This window comes from Spermophilus citellus (genome assembly GCF_964194105.1).
Source record: "Spermophilus citellus genome assembly, chromosome: 1".
NCBI classification, from domain to species: Eukaryota; Metazoa; Chordata; class Mammalia; order Rodentia; family Sciuridae; genus Spermophilus; species Spermophilus citellus.
The window spans coordinates 135,874,981-135,897,326 of record NC_138182.1 but is presented as its reverse complement, the minus strand read 5'-3'; the positions used below and the strand labels follow the sequence as shown (position 1 = coordinate 135,897,326).

The window sequence follows — 22,346 nt, the reverse complement described above, 5'->3', positions numbered from 1 at the left end:
AAGGCAAAGACTTCTTCACACAAGCCCTTTCCTGAGACTTGAATAAAGTGACTCCTCTATAAATAGCCCTTTGTAGGAACAGCTGGGTGATTAATTTGTGGGCTCTAGCAAAACATTACAGAAGGGTTCTTTTGTAACAAGACTTCATCCCCTATATCTATATACATTTTACAATGCCTCAAATGCTTTTAAATTAGTCACTTAATTTCGTTACCTCATGTAACTATAATCCCTTTATTGTGAGTATGGCAGCATCTCTGGAGCAGAATGGAGAAATGCCTTACTTAGATGTCTCAAGGTTAGGATTGGATCCAGCCTGACTTCTGTCTGGTCTGAGGGTCCTCAGGCTGCATCTCAATGAACAGTTTCTCTGAAGAGCCCTAAATGGCAGAAAAGCCTTGAGGAGAAAGGTGCCTGTTCTTTCAGTTCCTTCAGAGCCCTGGTTTTTCCTGAAGTGCCTGTCATCTTTTTGCAAGGCAATTCTGCCTGAATGAAGTAGAAGCAGGGCCCTGCTATGAAAATGGCAGCTTCAGGATTCTGCTCCAAGGATCAGAAAGGAAGAGAGACGTCCTTTTGAGCAAAGGAGCAGCACTAGTCAGCAAGCTTTAGTGGAAGAAAGTCTCTACCCCAGTCCTGGCTGCTTGTTCTGTCATTTCACCTGACAGGGCTTCTCCCAGCCTTAACTGGATGCTGGTAGATACCTAGCCCCAAGGAGGCAGGAACCCTGTCTTTTGCACACCAGTACATACCCAGATCCTAATACCGTGCTTGGAACAAAATAGATGATCAACGAAGATCAGATAGATAAGTGAACATTTAGAAATACTGTGAGACCTATCAGATCCGAATGGCACTTGAAGCTTCCATCCTTCCCAGGGTGCAGGTGTGGTTCCCTGGTGACAGGAATTGCGGGGACGGAGGGCAAGTACTCCCTTCACTCTCAGAGCAGAGCTGCAAGCTGTTTTGGGGCTGGAGGCCTGGATCCAGAGTCCAAGGTGCAGGTCTGGGGTGCGCCGGGCGCCCCTCGCCGCAGCCATTTCCGGCTCTTTGTGTGACAGCTGCGGCGGCAAAGGGGCCGAGCACCAGGAGTGAAGGAGGAGCTGAAACGGGCGCGGGGGCGGGGCCGAGGGCGGGGCCGAGCGCGGCGCCGGAGCGGAGCGGGGTCGAGCATCCTGCGCCCCGGCGCGGGGCCTGCGGTAGCCTCCGGCCCCTCCCCTGGACGTGCTGCAGCCCCAGGTGAGTGGAACTCGCTGGTCTCGGAGCCCGTGCGGGGGCCGAGATCCTGCTGAGAACAGGGATGCAGACGTGAGGATGCGTGAGGCGCCGGCGTCACCTCTCCCAGCCCGCTGGGGGCGCTCGGCGTCGCGGCCAGGGTAGGGCTGCCTGGGGCCCCCGGAGGCCCGGCAGAGGGCCTTGAGAGACCCTTTTCCCCTCGGTCCACAGTGGGCCCAGCTGCGCGATCCCTCTGCCTGGAGACGCCGGCACTGCGCTGGGCTAGGCGCGGCGGCGGCCGCCGCAGCAGCAGCAGCAGCGGCATCAGCAGCAGGTGCGCGGCCTGGACCCCAGCCGTTTGCCCGAGAAGAGGCGATGCTAATCTCGGGGACCCGAGACACCTGCAGCGGCCGCTAGCCTGCGCCGGTGACATTCTCGCGCCCAGGTACTGCAGAGCGCCCACCCCAGCTTCTGCTACCGCAGCCACCATCACCTCCCCCCGGGCCAGCCAGAGCCGCCGGAGCCTGCCTGGCAGCCGCGTTGGGCACACAGGCCCTGCGATGAACGTGAGATGGGTGGGGCGAGGGGCGCAGCAGCTGCGTTTGAGGGTGGAGGGCTTTGATGAGTGAGGAAGCACGTCCTACCTGCCTTGAAGCATTCTGGCCTACCCTCATCGCTCTTAGCTGGCTGGGACCTGGGAGGAGATGGGGAAAGGGGATCAGTGGGCACACTCCTGGGGGAAAAGGTTGGTTTTCTTGAGTTGTGTAGACCCAGAAAGCTGCCTACCTGTCTGTTGTAGGTTATACTTTAAAGACCGCCCTATTACCCACCCCCCACCCCCCAAAAAAAAATATGTGCAGAGGAAGAGGAGGAGATGCCCTGTTTTGATGGGGTGTAGGCAGGTAGCATGGTGTCATAGAAGTATGGTTCTCTAACCGGAGAACCTGGCTAGGAAGGACAGTCTCTCTCCAGGTGCCTCCCCAGCCCAGGGCATCTGACTTTGAACTTCACTTGCCCAGTTTCCCCAGGTGGAAACAATCAAATCACCCGAGCTGAAGAGCTGTCAGCTGCTCCTCCGCCCCATGTTGGGTCAAGAATAGGGCAAGGACCTTCTGCTGGCTCCTGGGTGCAGGCCTAGGAGGGGGGGGGGGGGGCTTTTCCACTTCCTGCCTTTATCACCTTTGGGGCAGTGGAACTCTGATCTTACTAGGGCACCGGCCCTGTTGCAACTCATGCCACAACCCAGGGGTCCTCAGATCTTGGAGGGCAAAAATCTGGGCAGGACTGTGCAGGCCTTGAAGGTTGTTTTTCCCCTCAGAAAACCCTCTTGGGTGTTCCTCTCCAAGGCCTCCCATCTCCAATTCCTCAGGGTTCCCTGAGCTTTCCTAGTTCTCCAGTGTGAAAACTTGTTTTCGAGAAAGTAACCAGGGAGTGGTTATCTTGAAGAGCTAAATATAAAAGGATTTCCCTTTTGATGCAGAGCAGGTGCTTTCGGAGTCATTTAACCAGAAAGAAGATAAAATATTTGATATTTTTAATGGTATAATTTCAGAATTGAGGTAGCAGTGGGGGTGGGTAGCTGGGTAGGGTTTTATTTTTACCTGGGTGGAGGGTACAGATTTCTGAAATGACTAGCTGTCAGGTCTGTATTCAGCAAGGGCAGCTTTGGCCCCCAGGCCAAGAATACTGTAGAAGTGTGTGTGTGTGTGTGTGTGTGTGTGTGTGTGTGTAACTGTTCAGGGGTTACTGTCACCAGGCTTTTGCTGGGCACCCAGTGTCCACTTGTAGGATATGAAACTTGGATATAGTGAATTCCTTGCTGGCATTAGCTACCATCTGCCAGGGTAGTTATAAGGCCCCAAGCTGCGTGTGTTGTTGTTGCAAAGACTGTGCCTCTGGGTAGTTCTGCTCACTGAGCCTCTGGTTGGGGGCATTAGCTCTGTGCTCACTAAGCTTCTTTATTATATTTCCTGACCAGTTCTTACTGGTTCTGTAGGCACTCAAGGCTGCCTGTTCACTTCATGTTGAAAATGAAAAAGGAAAAACTTGCTTTGGGGATAGGGTATACAATCTAGTCAGGTTGGAGAGTTTTGCTCCAGTCAAAATAGATGTGGATCCAGAGAAGGAATTTAAAAACTAGTGCAGGGCCCCAGGAGAACACTACATGTCCCCTCTGATAAATGGTACCCTCTCAGTGTTCAGCTGCTGTCATTGACCAGAAAGCGAATTAGGTGATGAATAGACAACAAGCTAATTAACATTGGGAACAGCGCTCCTGGAAAACAGAGCGTGGCTCCAGTGCTCACGTTTAAGGAACAGCCTACACACTCAAAGAGGCTTCTCTTTGGCCACTGTTTGCCCCAGGGTTCCACCAAGAGCTTCACAAAATGGGCTTTTGTAGCCTCCATGTGGCCACCATAACAATAAGTCTATTTCTTTACTGGCAAGAATTAATTATTCACTTGTAGTTGACGAAAGCAGACATCAGTCACCTCATTGGAGCCTTTGTGAAAAGCCTTTGGTCTTGTCTTGAGCAGAGCCATGTCTGGGGTTTGGAGGATGGCCTGTATTAGCCAGAGGAGGTGGGAGGGACATGCTGCTGCCTTCCATGCAGTGAAGGGGAGGCCAGCTGTGGTGGGGGAGGGACTGGTACATCTTTGGATGCTCTTGTTCAATTAGGGATGCCTGAAAGCGCTAAGCAGAGTGCTTAGCACGCGCGCGCACACACACACACACACACACAAATTCTATTTATACCTTTATTGCTGTAATGTATTATTTACATAATCATTAAGAATTTGGCTCAAGTGCATAGTCAACCCCACAGATCTAACTAACCCCTATACCTTCAGCGCTTTCTTGAATTTTGCTTTTTCCTGGAGAGTTGAATTCTGATCAATTTCAGTACCTGCCAAAGGCACTGAAAAGAAACAGGGATCCAATGTGATGTCAGCAAGGGCTTCAGTAAGAAGCTCTAAGGAAGGTGGGTGGAACTTGAGTGGGAAGGAGGAAGAAGAGGGAAGAATTGAACGGAAGCCCAGAGATAATTCTCACATTTCAACACCCAGAGTTCAGGCAAGACCTCTTGCTCTGTGTGTACTCTGCATTTTGCAACCAACCAGAAATGACAAGGGCGTGCTTGGCTTTTGTCTTGCTTCTGAGAAAGAGCAGCCCAGGGGACTTAGGACACAGGACTTATCCCCAACTTTCTGTGTACCCTGAATTCCAGACACTACCTTTCTGAGTTTAAAAATTGAGCAATGGAAAGCAATCTTGGCTAGCTTGTTGCCTGCCTGTCACCAGAGGAGACCTCAGATGAGATAATGTCTGTAAAGCCCAGTCTGAGGAGAAGGGGCTGTGGAAATCGGAAGAAAAGGAGGCTCCCGAATGTGTGACTCTTGGATGGGTGCCCTCCATTCTTAAAGGAATAATTTATTAATTATATGTTGTGTGTCAATTAAAGAAGATGAGTCTGTGGCCTTTCTATACCATGGAACCAACGAGAAACTGAAAGGCACTTTGTGATTCAGATTCTGTAAGGTCCCTGGATGGCCTTGTCTGTAGCAAGATATTTCAGAACTCTTTCAGTGGGTGTAGGACACTTCCCAGGATGCCTAGAGTTTCTGTAATGGCTTTCTAGCCATGGACATTATTCTGAGGGCTGTTGTGTGATATGCCCAAAGAATGGCCACTTTACACATATTCTCAGATCCTGGTAACAAAGGAAAAAATGAATTAGGAGCAAATTCCTGAAAGAAATGGTTTTGAGAAGGCAGAGCTTGAATTCAGGCAGAATTTCTTACAGGGATCATTCTGGTTGAGTGGCAGAAGCAGTTCAGTGAGACAGGAAAGCAAAGGCAGCCTTCTGAAGGGAGAGGTGACAGACAATGACCCATCCCTAGGTCTTTGGACAGTGTGTTTGTCAGGTCATCCTGTAGCAGGGCTTCTAGACTATAAGCTTTAGGTGGAAGAAGACTATCAACTTGTGTTCAAGTGAGGCAGGAGATAAGATCCTTTGCAGAAAGTAAAGGTAGCAGACTGGTTAGGAAACTTCAGGAGACATCCCAAGTTTGCAACAGCTGTCTGTGGGTAGAATAGGAAATCAGCTGAGGGATGAATGAGGGGATTGTATGGCTTCACTGACAGCCCAGCTGAAGTCAAAAGCAGCCCCCCGTAGGGCTGACCTCATAGAAGATGCTCAATAACTCACTGTTAAGTGTAGGGATACCTGAGAACTGTTTTCAGTTTGTGCTTTTAAAACGTGATGTTTTAAGACCAATTTTGGCCAGGTGCAGTGGCGCATGCCTGTAATCCCAGCAGCCCAGGAGGCTGAGGCAGAGTATCACGAGTTCAAAGTCAGTTTCAGCAACTTAGCGAGGTTCTAAGCAACTCAGTGAGAACCTGTCTCTAAATAAAATACAAAAAAGGGCTGGGGATGTGGTTCAGTGGTTAAGTATCCCTGAGTTCAATCTCTGGTACCAAAATAAAAGACCAGTTTTGGCAAGGTAGGAATGATGAGACAAGAATTCAAATCTCAACCTACAAATTGGTTATACCTCCATATGGGAAAGAGGATGAGGACCTCCTTCCTATGGTTGGATTTGGAGACCACATGACCGAAGAATTTTTTTTTTAAAGAAGTCTGAGATGCTTAGTGTAATGAGGCTGATGTGGATGCTTTGGAGGACCATGATATTTTAAATCAAAAAATTATTTTTTAAGCAGAAGACATGAATTTTGTATTGAATTTTTGTCATTGGTGCATATGTTCAACAAATCATTCAGGAAGTGTTAATTAAGCAAGTGATACCTTACCACTTTGTGTCCATCTCTGTGCTAGTTGCTGTTGGTCAGATCCAGGAAAGAGAGCCATCCCTGGCATTCTTGGTGATCCAAAGAATTAGCAGAACATGAAATAGTTTGTCGTGCAGTAGGAAATTGTGAAGTCTATACTGTGAGCACTGTAGGAAATGAGATAAACAAAGGCTATTGTAGAACTTGGCTGGCCAGGCCTCTGTGGGAGAGGCTCCCCTTGACCTGAGCCTTGATGGATGGGCAGCATTTGAGGAGGGTTCAGTCCACATGGGAGATAGCTTAAGCAAAGGCACAAAGCAAGGATGTTCATGGTCAGGTTTATGGCTCTGTGTACAGGTTAGCCACAGTAGATAATTCATCTGAGCTTCTCTAAGGAAGCCCTTTGGGTGGAATGTCCCAATTATAGTCAGAGCCATTTCCTGTAGAGCTGGAAGGACCCAAAGGCTCAAGTCTTCAAGGTTGTTTTTGTTTTTCCTTTTTTTAAAGTAAGCATGATGGAAAATTTGATAGGCTCAATACCTCATGCCTTGCAGTCAGTCCCCCAGCTTTCCCCCATTTTCTCCCACTTAACAGGAGAGAGAAAAATGCAAGCAATGATATTATGGGGACATTTTAAACCCTCACATAAAATAACAAATACCTGGTTTGCAAACATCAGTACTGAGACTGGTAGTATGAGGTACACACAAGGACCTTCACAACGGGCAGTTTCAACATCCTGGCTGAGGGCCACTACAGGCTAACCTCCAGGTTTACAGACAGGGAAATTTAGAGTCCTCTTAGAGTAAGTGAAAATGTGACTCCAGGGACTGAGTCAGTCTTCAGACTGAGCATGTTCGAGTTGCAGCTTTGCGATGATAAGCTGAGGTCTGCTTGCTTTGCAAACCTGAAGTCTCACTCTTGGTTTCCACAGCAGATGCAGCAGCTTCCCTTCCTAAGTTTTTGCAGGTGTCTCTGAGTGGCAGCTCCTCCCCACAGTTACAGTCATGGTGGAGTTCTTCATAGGGTGGCCACCCTGGGCCCCCGTGGGAGCCAATCAGCAAGGCACCTTTTGGTGGTGTGACCTCCCCACCTGAAAGTGCTCACAGCCATCGCCCTGAGCTGTTGGCATCTGCCTGGTTTGGTTATCAACGGAAAGGCTTCCTCCACCCTGACAGCACAGGAAGCAACTGAGAAAAATGGCACGTTAATGGCAAGCCCTCCTCCCTCCCCGCAGAGATCTTTTTCTCTGCTGCCTTGCAAAAAGCAAGAAAAGTAGGGGCCTTCAGCAGAGGCCTGCGTCCAGGCTGACTTGGACTTCTCAGCTCTGACCTCAGGTCCCCCAAATGGAAAGAAGCTGCAGGTGACAGGCCTCTGGTCCCAAAAGACCAGCGGGGGACACTGAGTTGCCTGACAGTGTTGATGTCTAACTGCTGGCAAGGAGGCCTTGGGTGGTTGTCTTTTAAAGTCAATTTTAAAATTTTGATCAAAGTAATACCTGCATGTGCTTAAAAAAAGAGTCAAACATTATTGAAAGACTCATAATGAGAACTAAACATCCAGGGCTCACCTTCCCTAGGGGAGGCTGCTTTTAACTCAGAACCCACCAATCCTTCCAGTAGTTGCCTCCAGATCTCTAAATGACAAGCTCACAGTCTGTTTCTTGATTTATATATTGTGCACATTGTCCGTTACTTCCTGCTGTGATAAATGACGATCATTCCATCCTCCTCCTCCTAATATATTCAAAGCTCTATTTTAATCTAAATCATGTTTAAAGCATCTATATTATTAAAATGCATAAATGCTGATAATAAGAGGGCCAAAGAATGTTCTTTGGGTTGTGTGGGTTTTTTTTGTCATTGTTGTAATTTGTTTGTTTTGGGTATTTTGGTACTGGGGATATAACTCAGGGGTACTCAACCACTGAGCCACATCCCCTGCCCTATTTTATATTGTATTTAGAGACTGACTTTGTAGCACCTCACCAGTGCCGAGATTGGCTTTGAACTCGGGATCCTCCTGCCTCAGCCTCCCGGGTAGTTGGGGATTACAAGCCTGCACCACCGCACCCAGCTTCTTCGTTTTTTGTTATGCTGGGGATTGGATCCTGGGCCTCACATGCTAGACAAACACTCTTACCACTAAGCTACATCCCCAGTCCTGTATTTCTTTTCTTATATGGCTTTTTGTTTTAGATTACATTTGAATTAATTGTCTAGATTAGAATTGATCCTTCCTTTCTTTTTCTCTTTTGAACATGATCCTCTTTTTCTGTTAAGCTTCTGACATGTTGGTTATTGGGCTGAGTTCCCTCCTCTTCTTAGTGTTAGCCTCTCATTGGCCAAGTCGCCCTGTACAGGTCCCTTCCCTTCTCTGGGTCTCAGTTTTCTCATAGGTAGGAAAAGAGCTCAGTAGAGAGCTGTCCTGCCCACATTTCTTGTTTGTTCTAAGTCTCAAAGCCCATCACCTGGCCCACCTGGCACTCAGGTGTTTGTCTTTTGAGAAGGTTCCCTCCAGGGTGGAGCAGGTGGGACCTGAGGGGCAGGCCATGAAGCAACCACTGAAGGGGTGGGAGGAGCACAGGAGAAACTGGGGGCGGGGTTGGGCAGTATGGGCGTGTCCGCCACTGCTTTCCCCTCCCACTGTCCTGGGTAATATTGGGTTTTGCCCACCACAGCATTTGCTTGTGGGAGCAGCGTTAGCGTCCCCAAAGCCCCTGGCCCATCTCCAGGTCTCTTTGGACTCCTCCTGCTAATGTTATACCCCAAATTTTCCAAAAGTGGTCGTGAAAATACTAACATATTTTGTGAACCACTTTTATTGAGACATAGTTGGCATACTTTGCGATTCACCCATTTGAACTATACAGTTCAGTGATTTTTAGTGTATCCACAGAGTTGTGTAACCATAATCACAGACAATTTTAGAACATTTTTAGCACCCCAGAGAGAAACCTCATGCCCTTGAGCCGCTGGCTGAGCTCCTCTCCTGGCAACCCACACCCCAGCCCTAGGTTGCCTAGGGCAACCACTCGTCTGCTGTAAGGTCTCCTTAGACTTACCTGTTCGGCACACGTGGTGGTGCAAATGGACTCTCACAGTCCAGAGCCTGGGGTGGCTGGCTTCTTTCACTCAGCATAATGTTTGATGTTCGTGGATCTCTTCGGGGTGGCAGCAGTGCCTGGAGTGAAGTTCTTTCTGTGGCTGAATAGTACTGCATTGTGTGGTCCTGCCACGTTTTGTTTATCCCTTTGTAGGTTGATAAACATGTGGTTGTATTTCCTCTTTTTGTCTATTATGTACAATGCTGGTATGAATTTTGTGTTCAAGATTTTGCATGAACATTTAGTTTTGTTCCTCTTGGAAACAACACCTAGGAGTGGAATTGTGGGTCATATGGTAATTCAGTGTCTAAAAATTTGAGGATCTGCTAGTCTGTTTTTCCAAACTGCTGCAGCTTTTCGATTTCCCATCAGCAGTAGTGGTGCCAGTTTCTCTGTCCTTTTTATTACAGCATCCTAGTAGAGGTGGAGCATTATTGTGTGTCACTGTGATTTGCATTTCCCTAGTCACTAAGGACATTAAGTTTTTCCTGTGCTTATTGACTTTTATCTTCTTTGGAGAAAGGTCTCTTGCGATCCTTTACCCATTTTTTTTTAAATTATTATTTTTTTTATTTTTGAGTTTTAACAATTCTTCATATAGGCTGAAACAGGAGGATTGCCAGTTCAAAGCCAGCCTCAGCAAAAGCAAGGCAGTAAGCAACTCAGTGAGACCCTGTCTCTAAATAAAATACAAAATAGGGCTGGGGATGTGGCTCAGTGGTCGAGTGCCCTGAGTTCAATCCCTGGCACCAAAAATAAATAAATAAATAAACTAAAATTGTATAGATATTCTATATACTTAGCAGATATATGATTTGCAAATCTTTTCTTTCATTCTAGGGATTGTCTTTCACTTTTTATGAGGGTATCCTTTGAAGCATAAAAGTTTTCCATATTGAGGATGTCTAATTTATGTTTTGTCATTTGTGGTTTTGATGTCACCACATGATTCAAGGTCACAAAGATTTACTCCTATGTTTTCTCCTAAGAGCTTGACAGTTTGAACTCACATTTAGATCTTTCGTCCACTTTGAGATAGTTTGTTGTAAGAGGTAGGGTTTCAACTTCATTCTTTTACTCATGAATATCCAGTTGTCACAGCACCCATTGTTGGAGAGGGGGGAAAAAAAAGGCAGTCTTTCTCTATTGGTGCATAATCTCTCTCTAGTCAAAAAACAAATCGACCATCACCTCCACTCCTAGTTCTGTTTCATTGATCTGTGTGTCTATCATCACAACTATTGTAGAAAGTTTTAAAATCAGGAAGTGGAGTGCTCGAATTTTATTGTTCTTTTTGAAGATGGCTTAGTGGTCCTAGGTGGGGCCCTTGAATTTCCATGTGAATTTTAGGATCAGTTCCTTAGGAATTTGCTCAGAAAAGCTGCAGAGTTTTTAATTAGGTTGAAGCTTTAGATGAATTTGGGAAACTTTGCCACCTTGATACTGAGCCTTCTAATCTACAAACCTGAGATGCCTTTTTATTTATTTATGCCTACTTTAAACTTTTTCAACAATGTTTTATAGTTTTCAGAGTATATGTCTTGTGCTTATTTGTTAAATGTGTTCTTGTGGTATATTTGTTTTGATGCTCTTGTGGATAGACTTGTTTTCCTAATTTCATTTTCAGATTATTTATTGATCAGTATATAAAGATATAATTGATCTTATGTACTAATATAGTATCCCACAACCTTGTTTTTGTTTAGTCTAATGGATTTTTAGCAAATTAAAAAAAATTTCCACATACAAGATCATGGTTATCTGTGAATAATAACATGCACAGCTTCCTTCCTACTGGATGCCTTCTGTTTAATTTCCTTCTCTGATATCCTAGCTACGACCTTGAATAAAATGTTGAATAGAGATGAGGAGAGCAGGCTTTGTCTTATTCCTGATCTTAAGGGAAAGGATTTTTTTTCTTTTGATAACTGCTCTTTATCTGGTTAAGGAAGTTCCCTCTATTACTAGTTTGTTTTAAATTACTACTTCTGTTTGGAGGGGAGGAGGACTGGGTATTGAATCCAGAGGTGCTTTACCACTGAGTTACAGTTCCAGTCCTTTTTTAAAAAAAATTTTTTAATTAAAAAAAATTAGTTGTAGATGGACACAATACCTTTATTTTATTTATTTGTGGGGTGCTGAAGATCAAACCCAGAGCTCCATGCATGTGAGGCAAGCAAGCACTCTACACTGAGCCACAACCCCAGCCCTTATTTTTTATTTTATGACAGGGTCTCACTAAATTGCTGACACTGGCCTCAAACTTGCAGTCCTCCTGCCTCAATCTCCTGGGTAGCTTGGATTATAGATATATGCCACAAAGACACCTGGCTGTTACTAGTTTTTGACTGGTTTTCTCAAGAAGGGGTTATGAGGTTTTTTTCCCTTCCTGTAGAACCAAACTTTATTGAATTGCAAATAAGGTTCCACATAGAAACAGGGTGTGAATTAGATACATGTCTGTCCTCGGGAAGCTTAAACTTCATGGCAGAAGCAAAATTATGGTAAATCACTTAATAATTAAATATTGTAGATGGTATGAAGGAAGGAACCCAAGTGTCTGATCATGACCAAAGAAAAAAGAGTACAGAACAGAACTTCAGATAGGGCTTGGGAACATTAGAGTGGTTCTCAAAGAAGTAATTGTTTGCCAGGCATTGGGTGCAAACCTGTGATCCCAGCTACTCAAAAGGCTGAGGCAGGGGGATTATAAATTTGAAGGCTAGCTTGGGCAACTTAGCAAGACCCTGTATCAAAATTAACTTTAATAAAAGAGCTGGGGATGTAGCATAGCAATAGAGTGCCCCTAGGCTCAATCCGGAGGAGGAGGAGGAGGAGGAGGAGGAGGAGGAGGAGGAGGAGGGGGAGGGGAGGGGGAGGGGGAGTTCGAGTTCTTTCCTTGGATCTTTTCCATTTCCATGGATCATTCTGGCAATACATGGAGCATGTGTTTGGGGGTTTGGGGTTCTGTCATACAGCATGGCATTGGTGGTCAGCCTCCAGGCATCCGAGCTGTGTGGAGTTCTTACTCCTGCTCTCATGGCCAGACTCCTACACCTGCCTCCTTGTTCTCCAGCCTGCATAGCTCTCACTGTCCATGCTCCACTGTTAGGCTTACTGCTCTCATCATCTGGGCAAATGTTAGCCTGTGCCTTTATTTTACAGATTGGTACAGGTACCCCTAAAAATGGCTCCAAGAGACCACTGTGGTGTTTAAAGCTATGAGGTTTGATCACTGGATAAGTGAATTGTTCCTATTAAAACTTTCATGCTCAGCCTGTTCAGAATAAACTGCATGGTCCATTCTGGTATACTCCTGAACTTTTTTTTTTTTTAAATGTGCTGTCATTTAATTTTTTTTTTACAGTTTAATATTTGTTTCCTTTTTCTCTTTGTTAAATTTTTTTTATTTGTTCTACTTAGTTGTACATAGTGGTAGAATGCATTTTGACATACCATGCATAAATGGAGTATAACTTCTTATTCTTTTGGTTGTACATGATGTAGAATCATGCAGATTGTGTAATCATATATACATAGGGTATACATAGGATAATAGTGTCCTCAGTTTAATAATTTTGTTATGATTTCTACATAGTATCTGGGTTCATTTTGACATAATTATGCACACAAGGAATTTGACCTCAGTTTCCATTCCCCTCCTTTTTCTTCCCCTCCTCCTCCTCTCCATCCTCTACTGATCTTCTTTCACTACTTTATGTATTTATTTTTAATTGTTACCTACTACATATACATAAAGGGAATATTCCCTCTGGGACATTTATATGTGACATAAAATGATTCCATTAGATTCATTTCATATTTCTTTCCCTTTTCCTTCTTCCCACCCTTTCATTCTTCTAATTCACTGATATATCCAGGGAATTTGGCAAAAATCATATTTTTATGATATCCAGTCCCCTCCACTGCCGCCTTCGTTCCTTGTCTTGCTCCAACTTCCATATATGAGAGAAAACGTATGACCCTTGATTTTCTGAATCTTATTTATTTTGTTTAACATGGTTTCTTCATCTTCATCCATTTACTGGCAAATGCCATTATTTCATTCTTCTTTTTTTTTAATATTTATTTTTTAGTTGTATTTTTATGTGGTGCTGAGGGTTGAACCCAGGGACTCACACTTGCTAGGCGAGTGCTCTACTGCTGAGCCACAACCCCAGCCCATATTTCATTCTTCTTTATGGCTAGAGAAAACTTCATTGTGTATATATACCACATTTTCTTGATTCTTGTATCAATGGGCATCTGGGTAGACTCTATAACTTGGCTATTGTGAATTGTGCTATTATAAACATTGATGTAGCTGTATCACTGGAGTGTGCTGATTTTAGTTCTTTTGGATAAGTAGCAAGGAGTAGGATAGCTGGGTCATATGGTAATTCTATTCCTATTTTTTTGAGGAATTTCCTCACTGCTTTCTGAGACGGTGCACTAATTTGCAGTCCCACCAGCAATGTCTGAGTGTACCTTTCCCTCCATATTCTTGTCAGCATTTAATATTATTTGTATTTTTGATAATTGCCATTCTGACTGGAATTTGCATAAGAAGAGCACAAATGATTTTGTCCCTACTTGGTTTCTGTGAGGAAGCTGGCTCTGGTATGTGAATGAGTCCCAACTGAACACTGTGACCTGCCAAGCCACATCCTGTCACGATAAACTTCTGTTCCCACGTGGTCCCCAAAACACCCAGCTGATACCCACCATGGAAGAGTGGGCTATGATCCAAATTCATTCTTTGGGATTTTTTCCTTGCTGAGTTAAATGCTGTCCTCCATTAAAAAAAAAAAAAAAAGTGGAGGACAACCTAAGCCTCCTTTTTACATATAAATTTACATAATTTCTTTGCATATGTAATTGTATATGCATGTGGATACTATACATGTGTGTGGTATATATGTGTGTAGCCTCTAACTGGAGAGCCATACGGACAGAAAAAGTAGAACTTATCCTCTTCATGGATCCCAAAGATGACAGGTGCCTAATCTTTCTAGCTTGGCAGAGTCTTGTTCTTCTTGAAGAAGGAAAAGGCAGCCAAACTGGGGAGAAAAAAAGAAAGTGTGGTTGGCATTTTTCTAAAAGGTACAACACCAAGTGTGGTCTAGAAAGAAGAGCATAGGATTAAAAGTCAAGACATCCCATTTTGACTCTACCTCTGCTACTAGCTGGCTGTGTGACCTTGAGTGAAACTATTCGCTTCTCAGTAATGGAATTCTCCAGAGAAAAACAGCAGAACTAACCTCTGCCTTTGCAAATTTGCAAAACAGCTGAGATGGAGGAAATCAGTGTGAACAATCTATAAATTTGAGATCTTCGTGCAATAGCAACAATGTCTTCCTTTAGAGTTGTCATTGCAATGTTTAACTCCTCCACTCTGTTGAAAACAAGCCATGAATTAACTAACAAAAATTATGGGCAGCCTGGGTACTGGGCTGAACTCCCACAGTAGGCCCCAGCAGACCTGACCCAATCTGACCAAAATGGAGTAACTCATGCTCAATGCCACATAATCAAACTGAAACTTGCAGGAAGAAGATAGATCTCAAAACCAGGTCAGTTTTTCCTGAGAACAGTGCACCTGAGTCAGGATAATAAGAAAGTCCTTTCTGTTTTAACTCTTACAAAAAGTAACCTGATCTTAACCAATCAGGTTTTCTGTCGTTCTGTTTTCTTGTTCCAGCCTTACAAAACCCACTGTTCTGCTCTTGTGCAGTGGGGAGCTCTCATTCTATTTTGGAGACTAAAGGCTGCTCTGATTCCTGAGTCATGGATCAAAGCCAATTAGATCTATAACTAAATTTGCTATACTTTTGTCCTTTGGCATCACATTTCTGCATGCTTATTCTGGTGTGGACTACTGTGTTAAGTAGTCCACATGCTATACAGATACATAATCCTCAGAATATATCACTGAGAACAGGCATTAATATAAATGATCACCCTTCTATAGATAAGGAAACAGGAACTCAGAGAGGTTAAATAATATGCATATCGTTGTATAAGTAGTAGATAAAGATTCAAACCCAGAACTCAATCTTACCCACTATACCAACCTAGTATTTCAGTAAAAATGGCTCATATTCCTATTTTCTTTTTAGAAAGTGAAAAAAGGGAAATGGCCATGCCAATCAATCTACTGCAGAGTAGCAGGGGTTCGGTTGTGGGTGTCAGAATCAGCTTTGACCAAGCCTGGTTTTCCTCCCACCCATCCTGTGTATGGGACTCAGCCCTCTTCCTCTGGAGGATCAGTTGTCTCAGCCTGGGAAAGCCCTAAAGCTACCCTCTCAGAAGCAAGTTGCCTGTGAACCCAGTGTTATTATTTTCTCTTGGTGAAGCCAGGCTTCTGACTTGAAGCTGTTCAACTTAAATCTGCCACGAAAACCCCACACAGAGGTTGCAGCTGTGTTTGGTAAATGATGTTCCCAGAGCACTGTTAATTTTAAAATATTTCATTAATAACTCTCCCCAAATGACAAAATGGCCACGTGTTGGTAGACTGAACATAAAGCACTCTTCTCATTTGGAAGATTGTGTAACAGACCAATCACTCTGGCCAGAAAAGAAGTACTTGTATCATGTGTAGCCCCTGTTCAAATTTCTAAAAGGTTTGTGCTTTCTGATTGAAGTGGATTTGGCAGTGACTTCCAACTCTGGAGCTAAAAATGTCTGATTTCCTGCTCCCTGGGGCAGTGAATGATCTATAAACACAAATTCATTAGAGAAGCTGTATTTGCAAGGAGAAAAGAAAGATTGTGTTATGTAAACAAGGACTCTTAATTTATTGACTAGTAGGTTGTTCACTTATTGATTCTCCTCATGGGAAGTGCAGGGGTCTTATTATGTTAAAAGGGAAAAACACAGGGTATGTCTGTTAAGTGGGAATTTTAAAATTTGAGAATCACAAAAGAAACCCAGATTATAGGAAAATGGAAGAGGGAAAGATCAGGACAGTGGGATTCAGGGTCAGGGAGGAAGAAAAAAGAGATTTTAGATAAGAACTGGGAGCTTATGCACTGAGCTGAGGGTTTTTATGGAAAGTTTCAAACATAAAATGAGAGAAGAATATAATACCTATGAATGCATCACACAACGTCAAGTTATTAGCTCATGACTGATTTTTTTTTCATCTTTTATTCTCCTCCACTTAGTAATATTTGGGGGCAAACCCTTGTATCCTTTTATCTATTGTTTTCATCAGCATCTTCACCACTGTGGCCAAAAGACCTGACAAGAACAATTTTAGAGGAGGAAAAAGTTATTTGGGGCTCAAGTTTCAGAGGTCTCAGTTCACAGCTCTTGGTCAAAGGTGAGGCAGAACATGGAAGGGCATTCAGAGGGAAGCAGCCCAGATCGTCGCACCAGGAAGCAGAGAGCTCTACTCACCAGGGAGAAAATATAAACCCCAAAGGCATGCCCACAGTGACCCACCTCCTCCAGCCACACCCTCCCTGCCTGTAGTTACCACCCAGTTAATCCCTATCAGGGGATTATTGTACTGATTCGGTGAAGGCTCTCATAACCCCGTTATTTCACTCTTAACCTTTCTTGCATTGTCTCACAAATGCACCCCTCATATCTAAACCTTAACATTCGTACATTAGCAGACACATCTAGAAGTTAAAAAATCTTTTAAAACACAACCTTGATGTTATTTTCACATCTAAAAAACACTCTTCCCTTAATATTATAAAATATGCAACCGGTATTCATTTTTCTAAGTTCCTCATAAATAATTTTTATTTTCATGGTGGTTTGTTTAGAATAGAATCCAATAAGGATCCAAACGTACACTGTGGTAGTGTGTTATGGTCTATACAGCAACAGACTGTCACAGGCAGCATTGCACTGGTGTGACATCACAGGTGGGTCTGTCTTCCTGAGAATTGGGGTCAGACACCTGTTGAGATTCAGATGTTTCTTATTGGGTCCAGCAGTCTTCATAGGTGATGGCGTGTTTTTCCATCAGGAGACACCTAATATTGATTGTCTTTCATTTGGTGATTTTGACAGCTGTTGTGGTCCAGCACCTAGACCCTTTTGTTCCTTAGGGGTTGGAAAATAGAGATATTCTGTCAACTTTTCCAAGACAGAGAAGAAAATGAATACTTCTATACAGAGAAACATCTCTTTCTTCTTCCATTTGATCATCTAGGGATTTAATTTGTCCAGGAAAAGTAGGTCAGCTGTTGGCTTCTTGTTATTTACTGATTTTCAACACAGTAGTTCATTCACAGTCATCCTGCAACAGCAATCAAGTAACAAAAACCAGGTCTTACTTGTTTTTGAGATCTCAGGGATTTGAACACATTTGTTCTCATGCCAGGGCATTGCAGGTACACTGATGGATGCTCACCTGGTGCCATCCTTTCAGCCAGTGGAAGCTGCTTCAGGTTGGCTTCCAGGTCTCTGACACAACCCATAACTCCAATAATCTCAGATAGATAGTTTCCTTACTTCCTGGTATGACCAAATGTTCTAACCCTTAGACATTTTTCAGTGGGGGGTGGTGCAAGACTTGGATTCAAGGAGTACTGATTCCTTTAAGTAGGAAATGATGTCTACAGACCAAGATCTGGACACTTAGGATGCTCATAGCTCACGGGATGGTCATTGTTTTTAGGTCTTTCCAGTGAAGAAATGTAAATAATAAAAAAGATTAAAACAGTCGGATGTTAGGCATAGTGTCTGACAGAATAAGGGCTGAAGAAATGTAAATAATAATTATCTGACTCAATGAAACACAGATATACACACAGAGATATACATACACATCTAATCATATACACACGTGCATACACACACATCGTTGGTGGAAAATATCTAAAGTGGAAAATGCATTCAATCCGCCTAATTTGCTGAACATCACCCCTAAGCAACAGAGCTCACTGTGGAATATTGGTTGTTCACTCGCATGACTACATGTTTGGCCAAATAGCAGCTCACTGCTGCTGCTTGGTATTGCAAGAGTGTTGTGCCACATGTCACTAGTCCAGGAGAAGATCAAAATTCCTGAAGAGTTTCAGCTGAATGCATGTTGCCTTCCCAATGCTGCAAAGTCAAGCTGTTAAGTTAAGCCACCGTAAGGTGGCCAATCTATGTCAGACTTTCACTTACTCAGTTCAGTCTCACATACGTATCTGTTCTGCCATGTCAGGAATACCAGTTCTTGGCGACTCCAGAGATGACTAGAACATTTCCTAATGGCTCCTTTCATCAACCCCACACTGCCTCCAAACACTCTCATCACAATATATGCCAGTGCATTACTAAAAACAGCATGAGATTGCTTATTTTTGCATCACTTTTTGTTCTTCTTAGGGCGTGTCTCATTGGGGAAATCTACCCTCAAATTATAAAATTGCTTGGACTAGTTCCTTTCTTTGTGGTTATGCCAACAAGTAACACACGTGTGTTCATTGGTTTCATTTTACTTTGTTCTTGGTGTTGCATTTTAAATTCAAACTTTATACTGATGTAAAATATGTTCATGGTTTCAAAGTCAAATTATAAAACAAGGTATGTTCAAAGGATTCTAGCTTGTTTCCCTGCCTCCTTGAGTCTATTTCCTCTTTTCTCCACCTTCACCATAGGTAACCAGTTTTTTTGAAAAACATAGCTTATCTTTGCATTGTTTTTTTTTTTTAATATAAGGTGTGTGTGTATGTGCATGTACGCACGCGTGTGTGCATCCCCCTCTCTTAGATAAATGAGAGTGTGCTCTTCCTGACCCTTCTTGGAGATGACCCCATGGCTGCACATAGAGAGGTTCCTTACTGCTCACGGCTGTCTAGTGTTCCACTGTGGAGGACACCGAGGTTCATTGAGACAGTTCCCTATGGATGGATAGTCAGTGTCTAGTTCTTTTTCCTATTATATATGCTGTTTTCACAAATGACCTTGTCCACATGTGTCTTTTTGTGCTTTTATCAACATGGCCTTGGGCTAGATTCTTAGAAGTAGGATGGCTGGTCAAAAGGTAACAGGCCATGGGAGTTAGGCTGCTTTACATCCCTACCAACAATGTCTGAGGGAGCTATTTCTCCACGGCCTTGCTGTGTCAAGGAGGGTCAACCTTTTTGATTTTTGTGAGTCTTATCAGTGAGAAGTAATATCTCTGTGTGATTTTAATCTGGATTTCTTTTACTGAAAGGGTAGTAGGATACTTTCTAAAAATAGTCTTCCTGGTCATAGAGGTAGGGCCCAGGCATGTTTTTATTGAGAAGCTGTATGTATGATTCTTTGACACAGCAAGGCCAAGAATCACTAATGGAGAGTGTTTGCAAACACCTCTCATGGACTTGGATGTGAGCTAAATCTCATTGTCACTCACTTGCACTTGACCTTGTGAAATTTCTTAAATTCTGAGCTTCTGTTTGCTCATCTGTAGAGAAAAAACAGAATAGTCATAGTATCTACTTTTATAGGATTGGTGCAAGATTAAAACAGGACAGGCACAGTGGCACAGACCTATAATCCCAGCAGCTCAGGAGGCTGGGGCAGGAGGATCATGATTTCAAAGCCAGCCTCAGCAAAACCCATGTGTTAAGCAACTCAGTGAGACCCTTTCTCTACATAAAATACAAAATAGGGTTAGGGGCATGGCTCAGTGGTCGAGTGCCCCTGAGCTCAATCCCTGCTATCCTCCTCCCCCCATCACCCCCACCAAAAAAAAAAAAAAATCAAAATAGTCGGACGCTAGGCATTGTGTCTGACACAGTAAGGGCTAAAGAAATGTAAATAATAATTCTCTGATTCAGTAAAGAGAACCATTGGGCTTTGTAGGCTGTAAATCATTGTATCCTATAAAATTAGTATCACCTCCTTAAATGGACTTCATAGTAATATGTATGAGAAAGAAGAGGGTCTTTTTTGTGTGTGTGAGTTGGCTGTGGTGTTGCCATAGAACTGAAGGCCACACTTAGTATTCAGGAGTTTGATAAGAGAAGAAGAAGAAGTGTAGGTGTGGAGAGGGCCTGAAACCACCCTGCAGGACAGGCCTTGTCAGAGGACAGAGGGGAAGTGCATCCTCATGGGACCTGGCCTAGCAGTTGCCATAGTACAAGCCGGGAGGTGTATTTGAGAACTCGGCGAAATGTGCAGGGTCGTTAGCTGCTCAGCTTCTGCCCTCCTGAGCGTCGGCCTGAAGGGTATGAATTGAGAGAACAGTGTTCCCTGGTGTCTGACACCAACTTTCCTAGCAAGCAGGGCACAGTCACTGACATTCTTAGGAGAAATTCTAGCCCTGAAGCCTGAGTCACGCCTCCCTGCAAGGAGGATGGGAGCCAAGGGTTCTGGCCTAGCCCAGGGTGTGTTCTTCCTCGTGGTGTGTTAAAGGGTTATTTTTATTATTAATCTTTCTGTAAAATTCAGTTTAGTTATTTGTCTTCTGTTTGTTTCCTTTTGCTTCATGTATTTCTGCTTTTGTGACAGTCATGCCCTTCTCATTTCTCTAGGTTGATTTTTTTTTTTTTTGCTTTCTTTTTGATTTTTGAGTGGGAAATTAAGTTTGCTGAGTTTCACTTTCTTATTTTATGCTAAGTGCCTTTAAGACATCTGTTAGTGCTCTCTTTCAGTTTGAAATACTTCATCATTTCTGTCTGAATTCCTCTGTAGCTCTGAATGACCTCTGTGTGCTTTACAGGGTGTCAAGGGTATGGACTCCTTTGCTATAATTTGCATCATTGATTTCTAATTTCCTTGCATTGTAATTGATGAATATATCTATCATTTTGAGAGGAAATTTGTGGAAACCTGATTTATATCGTAAATCATGCCTTATCAGTTTTTAATCAGTGTTTCATATATGTTTGGAAAAAAACCCGAGTATTCTATTTGCTGGGTACTGAAATCTTAAAATAGCAATTAGCTTAAGTTGGTTAATTGCCCTGTTCAGATCTTTTTCAACTTCGCTGCCTGGCAAAATTATCTAGGTAGCTCTACTCCACTAGGGTCCTAGACACAAAATTATCCACGTAGAGTTGATTGGTTTTCACAAAACATGCTCCTGTTATGGAGGACATGGAGGGTCTTCTGACTTTGTAAGCAGTGTTGATCTGAGTGTGGTGTCCCCTCTCAGTTAGCCTATAAAATCTAGGCTCTGATCTCCAGTGGATTATCTTGGCTGTTGCACTCACGGATATTTGTGTCGTGCAATAATTTAAGAGTGGAACTGATCAATATCCTTATGAAGAACAGAAAGTAGATAACTGGCTAGGCTAGAGGCCTTGTGAAGAAGGAATGCATTCTTTTGAATTTTTTTTTTTTTTTTTTTGCTGTATTTGACTTTTTTCTAGTTCTTAGATAGCCAAATGTGACTATATGTAAATGTCACTATATATATTTATATTCATATAGAAATGTATATTTTTAGATTCATTCAATAGTTAGATTTATTAACATATTTGAAGGTTCAGTTCATGAATATGATTTGTTTATATCTTCTAACCTGTATTAAACTTGTCCCAGTGTCCAGCGTTAGTTGAAGGCCTGTGCCCTTGGTCACATGATCATGTGCGCATTGCACAAACCTCTCTGGGACTTATTTCTTCATCAGTTACATGGGCAGAATACAACCTTTCCATGTTGGTCAAAGAGGGTGGTGGTGAGGCTCAGTCAGATAATGGACACTTTGGAAACTGCAAAGAGATTTTGAAATGCAGAAGGCCCAAGTTAGGGACATCATGTGAAGAAGTGGCAAGTGAAAGTGACCTCAAGGCATCTTAATCCCCTTTATTCTCCAGAAGGAAATTGGACAGGGTAAGGATTGAAAGAAATGTTTGGAAACCCCTGAAATGAATTTTCCCATGTCCTTCCTTCCCCTCCCTCAGTGTAGAACACAGAAACTGCAGCCATGACCACCCACGTCACCCTGGAAGATGCCCTGTCCAACGTGGACCTGCTGGAAGAGCTGCCCCTCCCAGACCAGCAGCCATGCATCGAGCCACCGCCCTCCTCCATCATGTACCAGGTAATGGAAGTGGGGGAGCATGCCAGGAGCTCAGGAGCTCTGAGTCCCCTAAGAGCCTCTGCCCTGAAGGGAGAGGGGCTGCATCTAGAAGGTTAAAGGTCGAGAGCTGATGCAGTCCCTCACGCACTTGGGGAGCTGGGTGTGAGGAACAGATGAGCTAACAAATGTACATCAGGGCTGTTTCCGTACTCCAGGGAGGGCTGGTCGATGTGCTCTGACCCCAGGTACCTTCCCAGCTGTTCTTGC

At 43.6% G+C, this 22,346-nt stretch overlaps 1 protein-coding gene across 4 annotated transcripts in view; it reads left to right on the top strand.

Moving 5' to 3' along the window:
- The first annotated feature begins 1,116 nt into the window (after positions 1 to 1,116).
- The window catches only part of CYFIP2 (cytoplasmic FMR1 interacting protein 2), a 130,460-nt gene continuing 109,230 nt past the window's right edge, over positions 1,117 to 22,346 (top strand). The window contains exons 1-3 of one of the 4 annotated variants that reach the window (XM_081287355.1): positions 1,132 to 1,236; positions 1,444 to 1,657; positions 21,961 to 22,100. In XM_081287355.1, the coding sequence (XP_081143481.1) occupies positions 21,984 to 22,100 (117 nt within the window). In that variant the 5' untranslated portion in view covers positions 1,132 to 1,236; positions 1,444 to 1,657; positions 21,961 to 21,983. The other 3 variants (XM_081287356.1, XM_081287354.1, XM_081287357.1) reach the window with 3 other exon arrangements.